General features: G+C 40.3%; 1 protein-coding gene across 23 annotated transcripts in view; it reads left to right on the top strand.

Moving 5' to 3' along the window:
• myo3b (myosin IIIB) overlaps window positions 1-15,257 on the top strand; it is a 217,320-nt gene that overhangs the window by 176,569 nt on the left and 25,494 nt on the right. For 22 of the 23 annotated variants that reach the window (XM_087267375.1, XM_087267374.1, XM_087267359.1 and 19 more), the window contains 2 exons: window positions 11,799-11,902; window positions 12,379-12,425. In XM_087267375.1, coding sequence (XP_087123501.1) covers window positions 11,799-11,902; window positions 12,379-12,425 — 151 coding nt within the window. Of the gene's footprint in view, window positions 1-5,740; window positions 6,079-11,798; window positions 11,903-12,378; window positions 12,426-15,257 lie in introns of those variants that run through there. The other variant, XR_015499044.1, reaches the window with a different exon arrangement.

Below are 15,257 nucleotides of genomic sequence, written 5' to 3'. Positions count from 1 at the left end.
AAATGGCAATTCAAAGTGCTTTACATAAACAAGAATAAAAGAAACAAGTAAAATAAAAATAAAAACAAATAATAAAAATGCGTAAAACAAAACAAAACATAAAAACAGGTAAAATGTGATATAAAAGAATGAAGAAGAAGAGAAAAACATGATAGTGCAATCTGTCGGACGCAGCACAGTGCGCATTCAGTAAAGGCACAGCTAAACAGATGTGTTTTCAGTCTTGATTTGAATGTGCCTAATGTTGGAGCACATCTGATCATTCCTGGAAGCTGATTCCAGCAGCGAGGAGCATAGTGGCTAAAAGCCGATTCACCCTGCTTTGACTGAACTCTTGGAACTTCTAGTTTATATGATCCTAATGATCTGAGTGATCTGTTAGGTTTGTATTCAGTGAGCATATCTGTGATGTATTTTTCGTTCACTTTCAGTGTGAACGCAGAGTCAATTGTCATTCTCATGTCACACCAGCACATGTAACCTCTGTTAGAAAGTGATTCCGTCATTCCGAATTCATATTAGTCCAAAAGGTGATGATAATAGTTAAACATGACTGTTTGTTTATATTTTAGGTTGCTGAAACTATCATGTGCTCTGCTTTTTTGTGCTTCGCTCTTGCATTCGTCCGTTTCTGAAAGGATTGGATGTTAGAAGCGCTTCTATAATCACGGCACATTATTATCATCAGCTCAAGAAGTTCGCTATTTCAAATATAGAAGTGCGGCGAACGCACGCGAGAAAGAGAAAGCGCTCGCAATTTAGAAGGCCTTGTAAAAAAACTACACCTCACAGGGTAGACTCTGCTCTTCTTCTTAGCTTTGTGGCTGTTCATCAAGGCGACGACAAGGATTGTTTAAGCTTGTGTCATACAAAGATTCATTCATTCATTTTCTGCTGCTTTTTCGGGGCCGGGTCGCGGGGGCAGCAGTCTTAGGAGAGAACCCCAGACTTCCCTCTCCCCAGACACTTCCTCCAGCTCCTCCGGGGGGATCCCGAGGTGTTCCTAGGCCAGCCGAGAGACATAGTCCCTTCAGCATGTCCTGGTTCTTCCCCGAGGCCTCCTCCCTGTTCATGCCTGGAACACTTCCCTAGGTAGGCGTCTAGGAGGCATCCGAAACAAATGCCCGTGCCACCTCAGCTGACTTCTCTTGATTTGGAGGAGCAGCGGCTTTACTCTGAGCTCCTCCCAGGTGTCAGAGCTCCTCACCCTATCCATAAGTGTGCGCCCTGCCACCCTTAAAAGCAAACTCATTTCGGCCGCATGTATCCAAGATCTTGTCCTTTCGGTCATGACCCAAAGCTCATGACCATAGGTGAGAGTAGGAACGTAGATTGACTGGTAAATCGAGAGCTTTGCCTTTCAGCTCAGCTCCTTCTTCCCCACAACGGACCGGTACATCGACCGCATTACTGCTGCTGCTGCACCAACCCACTGTCAATCTCACATTCCATCTTTCCCTCACTCGTGAACAAAACCCCAAGATACTTAAACTTCTCCACCTGTTGTAAGGACTTTCCTCCAACCTGGAGATGGCAAACCACCTTTTTTCCAGTGGACCACCATGGCCTTAGATTTGGAGGTGCTGATTCTCATCCCAGCCACATCACACTCGGCAGCAAACCGCCCCAGTGCATACTCATACAAAGATATACAAAGTAATTGGAAACCTAATTTAAATACGATTTTTTGAGGTAACCTACCCAACATCGACAATTGATAATAAACAACCAATATTTAATAATAGTCAGGTAATAAACCAGTCAGTAATAATGGAAATTGCTACTTAAACTAAAGCATTACCCTACAATTTTCTGTTGGGAGAAACTTCAGCCCTCTTTACACTTTAAGATCCTTTACGTAAATCCAATTACAAGTGCACGACTTTCCACCGCTTCAGGGGTAGTCAAAAATGCATTAGATGGAATTGATTTCATAGTGTAGACTCTCATGTGGTCAAACATATTTGAACATCCACAAAACACTGCATGCGTTCTGCCTATCGAACCCCTTCCTGAGCATTACTGGACGTGTTGAAGTTCACTAGGCAGAAACTTTTCTGCCTATAATCACAAGTTTTGTTGGAAGGTGAAAAAAGAAATGGACAAGCCTAATGTTCTCTGTTTTGTAGCCGCTGCTCATCACATATTACCTAAGAGAAAATATTCAATGGCTTTTTATTATAAATAACAGTTCTACCTTAATGAAATCTGATTAGCATACAGATGATCTTAAGTGATAAACAATCCAGTGCTTCATTTTTGTTTGTGTTTAATTTACAGCTATATACAGTTGAAGTCTTTTATTAGCCCCCCTTAGATTATATTATTTATTTATAAAATTCCCAAATGATGTTTAGCAGAGCAAGAACATTTTCACAGTGTGTCTGATAATGTTTTTTCTTCTAGAGAAAGTCTTATTTGTTTTATTTAGGGTAGAATAAAAGCAGTTTTTTACATCCATTTTGGGGTCAAAATTATTAGCCCCTTTAAGCTCTATATTTTTTTCGCTTTTTTTTTTTTTTTTTTTCAAAATGGTACATGGTACAGTTGCCTAACCTCCCTTTCGTTCCTGATAAATAACTCATTCTGGGATGTTCCGTTCATATATAAAACTAATCCGTTTCCCTGTTCTCTAAAAAAATGGTCGTGATTTCAACGGTAAAAAACAGTAAAAATGCTACAGTACAAATCCGTAACCTGGCTAACAGAATGTTTCCTTATTATATACAGCGAATAACCGTAAATTGACTTTCCCAGAGTTCCCTGCATGGCACATAACTTTTTATGCATTTGGTTGACATTAATATGGATCTTTTTAATTGTTTCCCCATTAGTAATGTACATTAGAGATTTATATTACATCTAATGTTGATAAACAGTGTTTATTTCATGACTTTAATTTTATGCGTGTTTCCATACTGGTGTTTAGTAGCTGTGTGAATGACACTGAGCACCTTCTATATGCTGATACTCTTTTTTGCTTCTCGGAGAAGTTGATTGTGATGAGCATTGGCTTATTATGTAACTTCCTCATCACCTCCTGCATGTGGGTGTGCTAACGTGTCTAACTGTGTAACAAAATATGTGTAGATGTTGGTCATTCAAAATACAGACATATTACATCTATAAATAAATAAAATGCGGTAATTTACCGTAAAAATGAAAAATTATTTTTAGGGTTTGTACCATGTTTTTAAAGTACTGGCAACCACAGCTGCCGTTTTTTACCGTAAATTTTACGGATTTATTTTTTACAGTCTAAACCCGGGATTCTGTGAGTTTCTGAAGTTCTATCTTACACACAGCCGAGAAATGAAAGACACCATTAGACACTTCTCTATCTGTTTACAAAAAGAGGAGGGAGGAGGGCTGAGTCTATAGCTTGCTTTGGAGGCGGGCACGTGAGATGAAGTAGCAGGTTACGTGTGGGAAATTCAAACGGGTCAATTATGGCACATCAGACAGTTTAGAAAAAACAAACATGTTATTTTTCCCCAACTTGTCTGAGCTGGCAGACACAGTAGAATCATAACTAAACAGAAAAAAGCCTACAAGAGGGAAAGTTTCCTGGTGATGGATTTCAGCTGGAAGGGCATCCGCTGCGTAAAACATATGCTGGTTAAGTTGGTGGTTCATTCCGCTGTGGCGAATCCAGATAAATAAAGGGACTAAGCCGAAAAGAAAATGAATGATTGAATGTAAACTGTTGCCAAAAAAAAATTAAAATCCAATGTTGGTTTTGTCCATTTTTGACCTAACGTAGAGTTACAACCTAACATTTTGTCGAGTGTATGGTGTGGTGTCTCGGTTGGATTAGTGGAGGGTGGGCTCCTCTGCCCCAGTGGTGTGCTACACGGGCTCTAGGCGGGATGAGCAGCTTTTATATGGCTTTTGGCTGCCCGTGTGCTGCTGGTCTACCAGAGGAAGAGTAGCAGCCCAGAGGGAGAGCTCTGGATCAAATGCTGCTGATTTCCCAGACAAAGGGGGAGGATCAGCTACTAACCCACATCTGTGAGCGTGTGTGTGTTTGTGTGTGGCAGTGGGACTTGCATATCACTAATGGCTCAAGGTCAGACTTCTTAAAGGCTGTTTTACTCTCTCACTCAATTTCAGTGCTTTTAGCTAGCTTTTCATAGCTGTCAACTTCAGGTTGTAAGTTCAGTAGCACTTTTTGCCATTACTTGGGTGAAATATGGATAAACGTTAGAGAAATTAACCCATAATTTGTGTTTAAAATATGGGCTTGTCTAGATTTCACCCACAATTTGATTACAACAACTTCACTATGCATTAATCTTCACTATTTGTTAAACTCCATTAATACAAGGCTGTCTGAAATACTCCAATCTGATTGGTCAGTCTCACCAGTTAAAGGTATGCTATTCCGAGATAACAACCACTTAATTACGCAGGCTCATCCCGGAACTTCATCTTAGTCGTCAGTGTATAATTTCACATACATATATTTACATCCACATTCAAATGTATTTGCTTGTCTGTGATGGTGCTGTTTTTGACAGTATGACATCATCTTGTTTATGAAGAATTCATAGGTCAATATATGCTTTAGTTCTGCTAGTTGTTAAGTTCGCTAGTAGTTAAATTTGCCATATAAATAAACTTGCCTGGTTTCATTTCTGTCAGCTTTGTGTTTTTGACTGTTTGGCGCCATCTTGTGACTGAATAATTCCCAGGTTAGTGTATACTCCATCAGCTGCTTTTGTGTCTCTCAGCTTTCACTGGGTGAGACCGCGTCCACGGACCCACAGCACACAGTATTTTGCTGTTCATGAAGGGCCGTATGTGTTTGTTTCCATGATCCATGGTGTTTGTTGCATGTTTTTCCCTGCGATGCTGTCAGGGCCGATACAGCAAAGCTGTTTGTGTGCAGCAAGCATTTTTGTCAGGACAGCAGTACGAGAATTGGAGAATGGATGTTGTCTTTTATCAGGAGTTCGTTCACATTTAGACACATCGCTGTGCTGCTGTGTTCACCTAAATCCTCCAGATTACCAGCAGGGCTAATGGTTAAAATAGACAGGGAGAGAGACCTGCTGCACTGAGTCTGCATTCAGACCCGGGGATTGAGGGAGAAGTCCTCATTTATAGTGTTTATATGAACACGATTATCTTTATAATCATATAAATTGTTTAAAACATATGCTGGAATACTTGGTGGTTCATTCTGCTGGAAATATAGAAATGCGTTTCATGACGGCACCAATACCTAAGTTGTTAAGTACCCCGACATATAGCACCATGGTGTAGACAGCAACCTGTGTTCGATTCCTGGCTTAAGGTCCTTTGCTGACCATTCCCATCTCTCTGCTCCCAATACTTTCCTGTCTGCAACCAATCCTGTCCTTTCCAAATAAAGGTGAAAAAAACCCACAAAAAGAAATGCGTTTCACATAAAAATGTATATTTATTCATGTAGGATTTCCTCTGTGGGAGAAGCAGTGGCGCAGTAGGTAGTGCTGTCGCCTGACAGCAAGAAGGTTGCTGGGTCGCAGGTTCGAGCCTCGGCTCAGTCGGCGTTTCTGTGTGGAGTTCGCATGTTCTCCCTGCCTTTGCGTGGGTTTCCTCCGGGTACTTCGGTTTCCCCCACAGTCCAAAGACATGCGGTACAGGTGAATTGGGTAGGCTAAATTGTCCGTAGTGTATGAGTGTGTGTGTGGATGTTTCCCAGAGATGAGTTGCGGCCGGAAGGGCATCTGCTGCGTAAAAATTGCTGGATAAGTTGGCGGTTCATTCCGCTGTGGCGACCCCAGATTAATAAAGGGAATAAGCCGACAAGAAAATGAATGAATGATTTCCTCTGTATGTTCGGTATCTGGACGGAATTGTTTTGCAGTCAGAGCACATTTATCCATGCATGTGCGTTTGCCGTTTTTCATCTCTTATTTTTTGTCTTAAACAGTTTCTTTTCTCTGTTTGATCTCTGCTCTCAGGGCAAACACACAGATTCTGTCCAAACCAGTTTTTGGTTTACAATCGTGAAATGACTTTGCACAGCAGTTCTCTTCTACATGAAGCTCGTGAGTCCTTAAGCACGGGAGATGGAAAAGTCAACTTCTGCAAAAAAAAAAAAAAAAAAAAAAGGAGAAATTGAATTGAAAGTTTAAAGCGGCTCCTACATGTAACGCTCACTGCTCTTCTACACCCATTTGGAAAACTTGTGAACCAGAACCTACTGTGCATTCATTTCAGGCACAGCTATGTTTCCATCATACCTGTCACTATTGGGATTTGAAAATGTTGAAACCCCACCCACCCCCCATTGAGCTGTTTCATTGTAAATAAAATAAACTGCCAGTAATATGTTTTATTATTATTATTTACTAAAGAAAAAAATTAATATACATTAGCAGCAAATGCATTAGCAAACAGTTCAGCGTATTAACATGAATAGCTATTATAATGAAATGGAATCAAGCTATCAAATCTCATTAGCCGTTTCATCACTGTGCACCTTACACATTCTGATTAAGTGTGGTTTATTTATAAAGTCATTTCGAGAGGATCACATGCTTATGATCAACATAGCTGGCTCCTCATTAGCTCTATAATCTGCCCTATTAGATGATTATGAAGCATTATAAATTACCAGAGTTTTTCACTCCAGTTATCTTCATCTTGAAGCTTCCCCCCTTCCACTCCTACTTCCCCCCTTTTTTCCGATAGGGCGGCACGGTGGCCCAGTGGCTAGCACTGTTGCCTCACAGCAAGAACACCGCAGGTCCAGCCTCCTATCAGGCTGGTCGGTGTTTCTGTGCGTAGTATACATGTTATCCCTGTGTTCGCGTGGGTTTCCCCCCGTTTCCTCCCAACGTCCAAAAACATAAACCTTAGCTAATCGACTAAACCAAATTATCACCTAAGACAACCTTGGTTTACACTTCTAAAACGGCGACAAGCAAGGGAGTTCTCGAGACCTACCTGAGCTCGAACTCCCCTCTCGCACTTCTAACAGGAGGAAACCCCGGGCTTGAGGATATTAGGAGCTCAGGGCTCTCTCCCAGGACAGCATGCCAGATATTCTTTATTGATTATCAGCTAAGTGTGAACTCTTGAAAGAGCAACGAGTAAATCTTTTATTTATTTAGTTTTTTTTTTTCGTTTGATTACATTAACAGAGGTACCACTTTAAAAATGCACACATCTAACGTTATATTGAAAGCATTCAACTGCTTTCCTAACCGTTTATACTGATTTAGAACAAAATTAGTTGTGTTTGGAAAAAAAAAAAAAACACCAAAATCTACATATTTAGATATTATTATTAATTATGCGTATTTCTGTTTAAACACGCACCCAAAACCCAGACTTTCGCTCCATTTTAAATCGCATGTACAGAATCTGTTTGGGAAACAGCTGTGGAGCGCGTCAGATGACAGTCACGCACTGCTACATGGCTGTTTTGAGGATTGCATATGAAGGGGAGTCGGCACCTGTAATGAAAAGGAAGGGAATCCTGTCATTTTTATATTTATTTCAAAGTGTTTTCATGCCTAAACAAAGCAAAAGCACAAAACAGACTCACATTTAAGAGCAAGGGTGGCCCCTGGTGGTTCGGCAGTATGGGTTGCATATAGGGAGGACGGCTCTTTAATGTAATATTTGCCACCCTTCAGAGAAAGAATGAAAATACGGTAGAAATACGGGAATATATCTTTACAGGATGATAGCAGGATAGAACTGTAAAATGCTGGGAAAATCTATACATCTATACCAGGGATGTCCAAACTCGGTTCTGAAGGGCCGGTGTCTTGCATAGTTTAGCTTCAACATACCTATCTAGAAGTTTCTAGTATACCTAGAAAGAGCTTGATTAGCTGTTTCTGGTGTGTTTAATTAGGGTTGGAACTAAAATATGCAGAACCCCAGCCCTCCAGGGCCGAGTTTGGGCATCCCTGGTATAGACTATCCTGTCGTAAAATGCGGCAAAAATCCTAAACTATAGTAGTTGTTTGATTGCAGTGTTTACATGTCTGTACTGCACTTCAAAATATTGCCACTAAAATCGGTATACTCCACAAATCTTAATCCGATTTCTGTTTAGTTCAATTGTGACCTTAATCGGATTAATCAAAAATTGCTGTTTACACTGTAGAGTCTTAATCAGAGAGTTGTCTTAATCGTGTTAAAATCGGATTATTGGTGTCAATGTAGATGTAGTCAGTGTTTTAAACAAAACTCCTTTTCAAACAGTCCCTGCTATGCCTGAAAGTAGTTTAAATATGCAGAATGTAGACTTCACCATCAGAAAGTCTATCTGGATTATCCCTTTCTACTTCATTTCAGACCATACAGTGTTCATTTCTCCCAAAGAAATGGCCAAAATACTGATTCATCCAACACAATCTCACGGCAATTCGTAACTTTTTCATTTAGTGGCTAATTCGTATGAATTCGTACAATCTAATTCGTACAATTTAGTACGATTTGCTTATCCCCCAATGACGGTTGGGGTTAGGGGTGGGGTCAGGTGCCACGCCTCCTTTTTAAAATCATTCGTACGAATTAGCTACTAAACTGGCAAAACGTAAAATACTTACGTTTTCTCGTGAGATCAGGCTGGATTCATCTGACCACAGTACACATTTCCACTGTATAATGGTCCATCCCAGATGCCTCCAGGGTCCAGAGAAGTCGACGGCACATCTGGACACTGTTAACATAGGGCTTCCTTTTGGCACAGTACAGTTTTAACTGGCATTTTTGGATGTAACTATGTATTGTGGTATTTGACAAAGGTTTGCCAAAGTAGTCCTGAGCTCATGTAGTGATATCGCTTATAGATGAATGATGATTCTTGATGCAGCGCCGCCTGAGGGATTGGAGATCACGGTTGTTCAGCTTAGGCATGCGCCCTTGTTCTTTACACACTGAAATTTCTCCTGATTCCTTGAATCTTTTAATAATGTTCTGAACTTTTGAAGGTGAAATATCCTAATGTCTTCCTCTCTTTCTTTGAGGAACATTGTTTTTAAACATTTCAATCATTTTCTCACATATTTCTTGGCAAATTGACAACCCTCGGCCCATCTTTGCTCCTAAAGGACTAGACATTTCTTGGATGCTGCTTGGATGCTGATGATTATTGGTGTCCATGTCAATGTACTCAGTGTTTTAAACAATGAACTCCTTTTCAAACAGTCCCTGCTATGCCTGAAAGTAGTTTAAATATGCAGAATGTAGACTTCACCATCAGATCTAGCAAAACTCTGCCAGTTTACAATTACGGCAGATCAAACAGCATGCCAGAAAGAGGAGAAAAAGAGCGAGTCCTCCTTCCTCGTGTTCACTGGTAACCTTTCAGATCTACAAACACGACAAAACGAGCAAGAAATCCAGGACACCTTTCCACGGCGGCATGTATATTTAAATATCTGGGCCCGTTTCATCTCGTGTTCGTTTTAGACAAGGCTGAGCTTCTTGACTCATCAATGTTTCCAGATCCTCTGTAAATCTGCTCTAAAACAGAGTTACGAACATTCGGGAACAGAATGGCTTTGAACAGAGCGCAGAACATCTTCATCCGTCCAACACTTCAAAGCTCTGAGCTTCAGTCTTGGTGTAATTCTACTTTGCATAGATTTGACTCTCTTCAAAAAAAAAAAAAAAAAGATGTGTAAAGAGCGGATGAGTGCGGACATATTAGCTATTTCCATCCAAAGGTGTGATTTGAATCGAATTACGCATCGTTTTCATTCAATGAGTCAAGGAGAACTAAATCGTCCCTTATTGATAAACAAGCGGCGAATATCAAAAAGAAAAACTGAATTTGCTGCCGTAGGAAAAGCTGTGTGAGTCTTCTAATATAAAGAATTAAAAACCCAAATTACAAAAAGTTGGGACAGTATGGAAAACGCAAATAAAAAAAGAAAGAAGTGACTTTTACATTTATTTGACCTAAATTTCATTGCAGACAATACAACAAACATTACTTAATGTTCCTTTTTTATTTCAGTTTTGTTTCAAAAAGTTGGATCAGTACAGCATTTATCACTTTGTAATGTCGCCATTCCTTTTCACTAGTGGTCCCCAACCCCCGGGTTCGCGGACCGGTACCGGTTCGTGGATCAATCAGTACAGGACCGCACAAGAATTAATTATCTTTAAGTTGGCAGATAAAGTAGCTGCATTTAAAGCCAAACTGGATTTACCATAAAAACAAGGTTCGAAGTTGAAAGAAATATCTAAAATACTATGGTAAATTGTCGTGTTTTGTTTCTTTATAAACTGGCAGCTGTATTTGTCAGACTTTTACCGTAAAATAACAAAGTTGGAACTTAAAAGAAATATCTATATTTTCACTGTAAATTGCCGTATTTTGTTCATTTAAAAACTGGCAGCTGTAGTTGTCAGACTCTTACCGTAAAAAAAACAAGGTTTAAATGTAAATGAAATATCTAAATTGCTACGGTAAATTGACGTTTTTTTGTTCATTTACAAACGGGCAGCTGTAGTTGTCAGACATTTATTCTGAAAAAAACAAGGTTGGAAGTTGAAAGAAATATCTAAAATCTCACGGTAAATTGACGTATTTTGTTACTTTATAAACTGGCAGCTGCATTTGTCAGACTTTTACTGAAAAAAACAAGGTTGGATTGTAAAAGAAATATCTACATTTTCAAGGTAAATTGCCGTATTTTGTTCATTTATAAACTGGCAGCTGTAGTTGTCAGCATTTTACCATGAAATAACAAGGTTGGAATGTAAATTAAATATCTAAATTGCTGTGGTAAATTGACGTTTTTTTTGTTTATTTATAAACTGGCAGCTGTAGATGTCAGACTCTTACCGTAAAAAAACAAGGTTGAAATGTAAATGAAATATCTAAATTGCTACTGTAAATTGACTTTTTTTTTTGTTCATTTACAAACTGGCAGCTGTAGTTGTCAGACTTTTACTGTAAAAAAAAACAAGGTTGGAAGTTGAAAGAAATATCTAAAATCTCACGGTAAATTGACGTATTTTGTTACTTTATAAACTGGCAGCTGCATTTGTCAGACTTTTACTGAAAAAAACAAGGTTGGATTGTAAAAGAAATATCTACATTTTCAAGGTAAATTGCCGTATTTTGTTCATTTATAAACTGGCAGCTGTAGTTGTCAGCATTTTACCATGAAATAACAAGGTTGGAGTGTAAATTAAATATCTAAATTGCTGTGGTAAATTGACGTTTTTTTTGTTTATTTATAAACTGGCAGCTGTAGATGTCAGACTCTTACCGTAAAAAAACAAGGTTGAAATGTAAATGAAATATCTAAATTGCTACTGTAAATTGACTTTTTTTTTGTTCATTTACAAACTGGCAGCTGTAGTTGTCAGACTTTTACTGTAAAAAAAAACAAGGTTGGAAGTTAAAAGAAATATCTAAAATCTCACGGTAAATTGACGTATTTTGTTACTTTATAAACCGGCAGCTGATTTTGTCAGACTTTTACTGTAAAAAACAAGGTTGGAACTTAAAAGTAAAATCTACATTTTCTAGGTAAATTACCGTAATTTTTTTCATTTCTAAACTGGCAGCTGTAGATATTAAAAGAAAAATCTAATATACCACACTAAACTGCTGCAGTTTGTTCGTCTGCAGCATCACAGTGTCAACTTCAACACGGACACCACAGAAAATACACAAATCACTATTGTTTAGCCCGTACGAGGCTATGATGTATTTATGTCGCGTCTGTCAGCTTTATTTGTGCTCCTCTGCTTAAACAAGTCCTGCAGGGCGTCACAATGGGAGACGTGTCACTGATCCGTCCCGCTTGTGTGTGTGTGTCCCGCAGGCCCAACGCTGAAGCTACACCAGCACCGTTCCCCTCGGCGTAGAGGACAGCAGCCCAAGCTCCTGAACAGCCCGGAAGACAGTCTTTATTACAACCATCTCAACGTGAGTTCAAAGCTTTTCACGGGAGCCTTTGTCTAACTTTGTTTCCAGATGATAATACAATTAAAGCTACCTGTGCCAGAGAGAACCCCCCCCTTCCTCCTCTCCCCTCGCCGCCGCTCCGCCGTTCTGTTGTCTCCACCATGTGCTTTGGCGCTTTATCTGTTGCTTTCATGTGAGGATGTCTCCCTTCACGGTGAATAATTGATGTGGTTTATCAAAGCCGAGCAAGATGCCTGCCTCATCAGCCTCAGCCCCGCGTGCTTTGATCAAGAAAAATTATGCTGTGACTTCTGATATTATCAGCATCTGCACACATTCAACACAAAATCACTTTGAATTAAAAATTAATGATTTTGCGCGTGTTCGTTGCTTGCCGCTTGTCTTTTCTGAAGCTTTACTAACTCTCTATCTATGTGTGTGTGTGTGTGTGTGTGTTTGTCCATGTGTGTGTGTTTGGTTCTGTGTCCTCTCCGCAGAGAAGTCTGGATTATCAGGGGAGCAAGAGGAAACCCAGAAAACTGGGGTAAATAACAGCTTTCATTCTTAGTATCTAAACACACCCCGGCAGCTCAGGAGGGGAGCCGAGAAGAAGACCACGGCTCTGTTTGCTTCTCATGCAAATTCACGGCTGAAAATACCAGCGTTCCTCTTTCTCTCCTCTTATTATTTTTGGGAGGAGACGTGATATAAGAATGCGCGCATTAATTGTGAGATATGTGACCTCGGAGCCCAAGTTAAGCCCGGTTCCTCTAATACCTCCAGCAGGCTGTATATCAGCACTCTTTATTGAGAGGATTAACCGTTTCTCTTTTATTTATTTATTATTTTTAACCCCTGTGAAGACAGAAAAAAATAAGGCTCCTTTTCTCGCTCTTAGTTTGTTACTTTAACATTTTTGGGTATTCACTGTTAAAGGGTGCTTTCACATCTGTAGTTTGCTTTATTTGGTCAGGACCAAGGGCAATAAATGATACATTGTTGCATTTTCTGCCGTCTTTGGGTCGTTTTCACACCACACTGCTGGCTTTGGTCTGAACCAGTTGAAAAGAACCTAAATGCAGTCATCTGACAAACACCACATCCCTTATTGGCCAGATGTTGTTGAAGATAGTTCCTAAACTGCTTATCGATTAGTCAGAATTCTCGTGCGGAAAATTCTCGAAAGTAAACAAACCGGCAGACACAAAATATCGCTTTTTACTATGGATCTACGACTGCGCTGACTGATTGTATCCCTGATTTAGGCCCCATTTACACTCGTGCATTTTAGTTTTAAAACGACGTTTTAGATCAAAAACGATCCGCATCCACAGTAGCGTTTCTGAACATATCTCCGTCCACACTACGCCACCAAAAACGTATATCACGTGACCATTCACACACTTTGGGCATGTGCGTTCTAGTATAAACAGGAAGCATGTGTCTCGTTTGGCATTTGGTTATTGTTAATCAACAAACACCAGTTGAACATTAAACTTGATAGCAAAGAAAGCAAGCGCGGTATTTTTGTGGACAGACGATGAGGTCGAGTTGTTACTAAACGTAACGAATAACTGCACAATGACGCCTAAAACAGACAATAGTGCAAACAACGCTCCCATTTCTGTGTCCATGTTGTTGTTTACAGTGAGGGCCGGTCTGCTGTCTTCCAGTATTGTTAAAGCCATGTGTTATAGTCATGTGATAGGGGCTTGACGAATAAGGGAAGGATACGCACGACACAAAAGCCCCAATTAGAGAGGCGAATCTCAGCAGCCCCGCCTCCGCTTTCAGATGTCTCCCTTTTTCTCCATCCACACTGAGACGGAGCAGCAGCATTTTAGATTGAAAACAGACTCTCCAGCGTTTCCAAAATGCTACATTTTTGGTGCTCGAAAACTCCGGCGTAGTGTGGACAGATGGCGTAACCGTAGCAAAACTTTCAAACTAAAACGTATTAGTGTAAACGGGGCCTTAGACATACTATACATTTCAAGAATGAAGTGCGGCTGCGGCTGGAAAACAATGTTTTAATGCATCGCACGTCACTTCAGGAGGAGGCGTGAATTAATTTAGCTAAACTGCGACATGGTCATCTTGCGGAAGATTACCAACGATCCATCAGGTAATGTTTTCCCCTCTCTCTCTCTCTGTTGGTAAAGCGCTGTCAACAAATATTTTTCCTCCATATACCATAATGCACAGCGCATCGGCCTACGGCAGCTGGATTAGTCCGAAAGGCGCAGTACTTTTTGCGGTTGGACCTGTTTTAGCATGAATCATATTCTCACCACAAACGAACCGCTCCAGGGTTCGCTTAAAAAGCGTACCAAGACCACCTCTTCAAGCAGGTCTCGGTACGCTTTTTTGGTCCACTTTTGGTGCGCACTCGAATACAATTGCTGCATTCTCACCTGCCCAAACGAACCCCACCAAAAGGGTAAACGAACTCTAGTGTGATTCAACCAAACTATATAAGGCAGATGTGAAAGCACCCAAAGAGTGGTTTAAAAAACAACATAATAATAGGCTTTTCATTTTAAGCGCTTAGTACACTTTCACTGAGGGCCACTCCAGCATTATGCAACGTGGGCTCATTCTGAAAACGCAACTCTATACACATTTGTGGAGATCGCAAATTATTCAGCCAGAAGTACATATGGCTGCATTTCATCTTTAAAATTAACGCTACGGGGCGGTATGACACTGTTCCTTTTCGCGCTTACGAGCTGACTGCTTCCCTCCGAGTGGACGGCTTTTCAGCTGTTACCATTTTGTCCAGTGCCTCGACATGTACCTCGGCGAACTTTAGACGCAGAGAGGAGTTGACCACGAGGACATGGTTTGAGTCCAGCAAAAAAATGGTTCCAGTAAGTGGGTTGGCCAAAACAGGATTCACTCGCAAGAGAAATTTGAGATCTCAAAAAGCACACACAGCAGCCTCTGGTGGATTTGCGAAAACAAAAGCTGCACAAAAAACGTAGCTCCTGGAACATATTTGGCGCTCACCAGAAATATATATATGGGTACGTTTTCAGAATGAGCCTGGGTCGGCATTGTGGCTGCCCTCAAAGGGCTGGTTATAACTGAGAGACTGTATACAAGTTAGTACTCAACGTATTGTTTAACAGTTCTCTCTTTATTACATTATAACGTATTATTACACAGCTGTCTGGAATAATTGATTCTGATTGATCAGTTGCTACATTCCAAGGTTATTCCAGCAGAACTATGGAACAACAAGTACTTTTGAGCTGGGTTGCAAAACAAACATGCATTACGAGAGATTATAGGCAGCATACAATATAAAAGCAGCATGGACTTTTATTAGAACACTGGGTTCACAACTAAAACGCTAAGCACCTCATCTTTTGCT

This window comes from Danio rerio, chromosome 9, assembly GCF_052040795.2.
Source record: "Danio rerio strain M-AB ecotype USA chromosome 9, GRCz13ab, whole genome shotgun sequence".
NCBI classification, from domain to species: domain Eukaryota; kingdom Metazoa; phylum Chordata; class Actinopteri; order Cypriniformes; family Danionidae; genus Danio; species Danio rerio.
The sequence above is the reverse complement of the archived record's forward strand: the minus strand, read 5'-3'. Positions and strand labels throughout refer to the sequence as shown.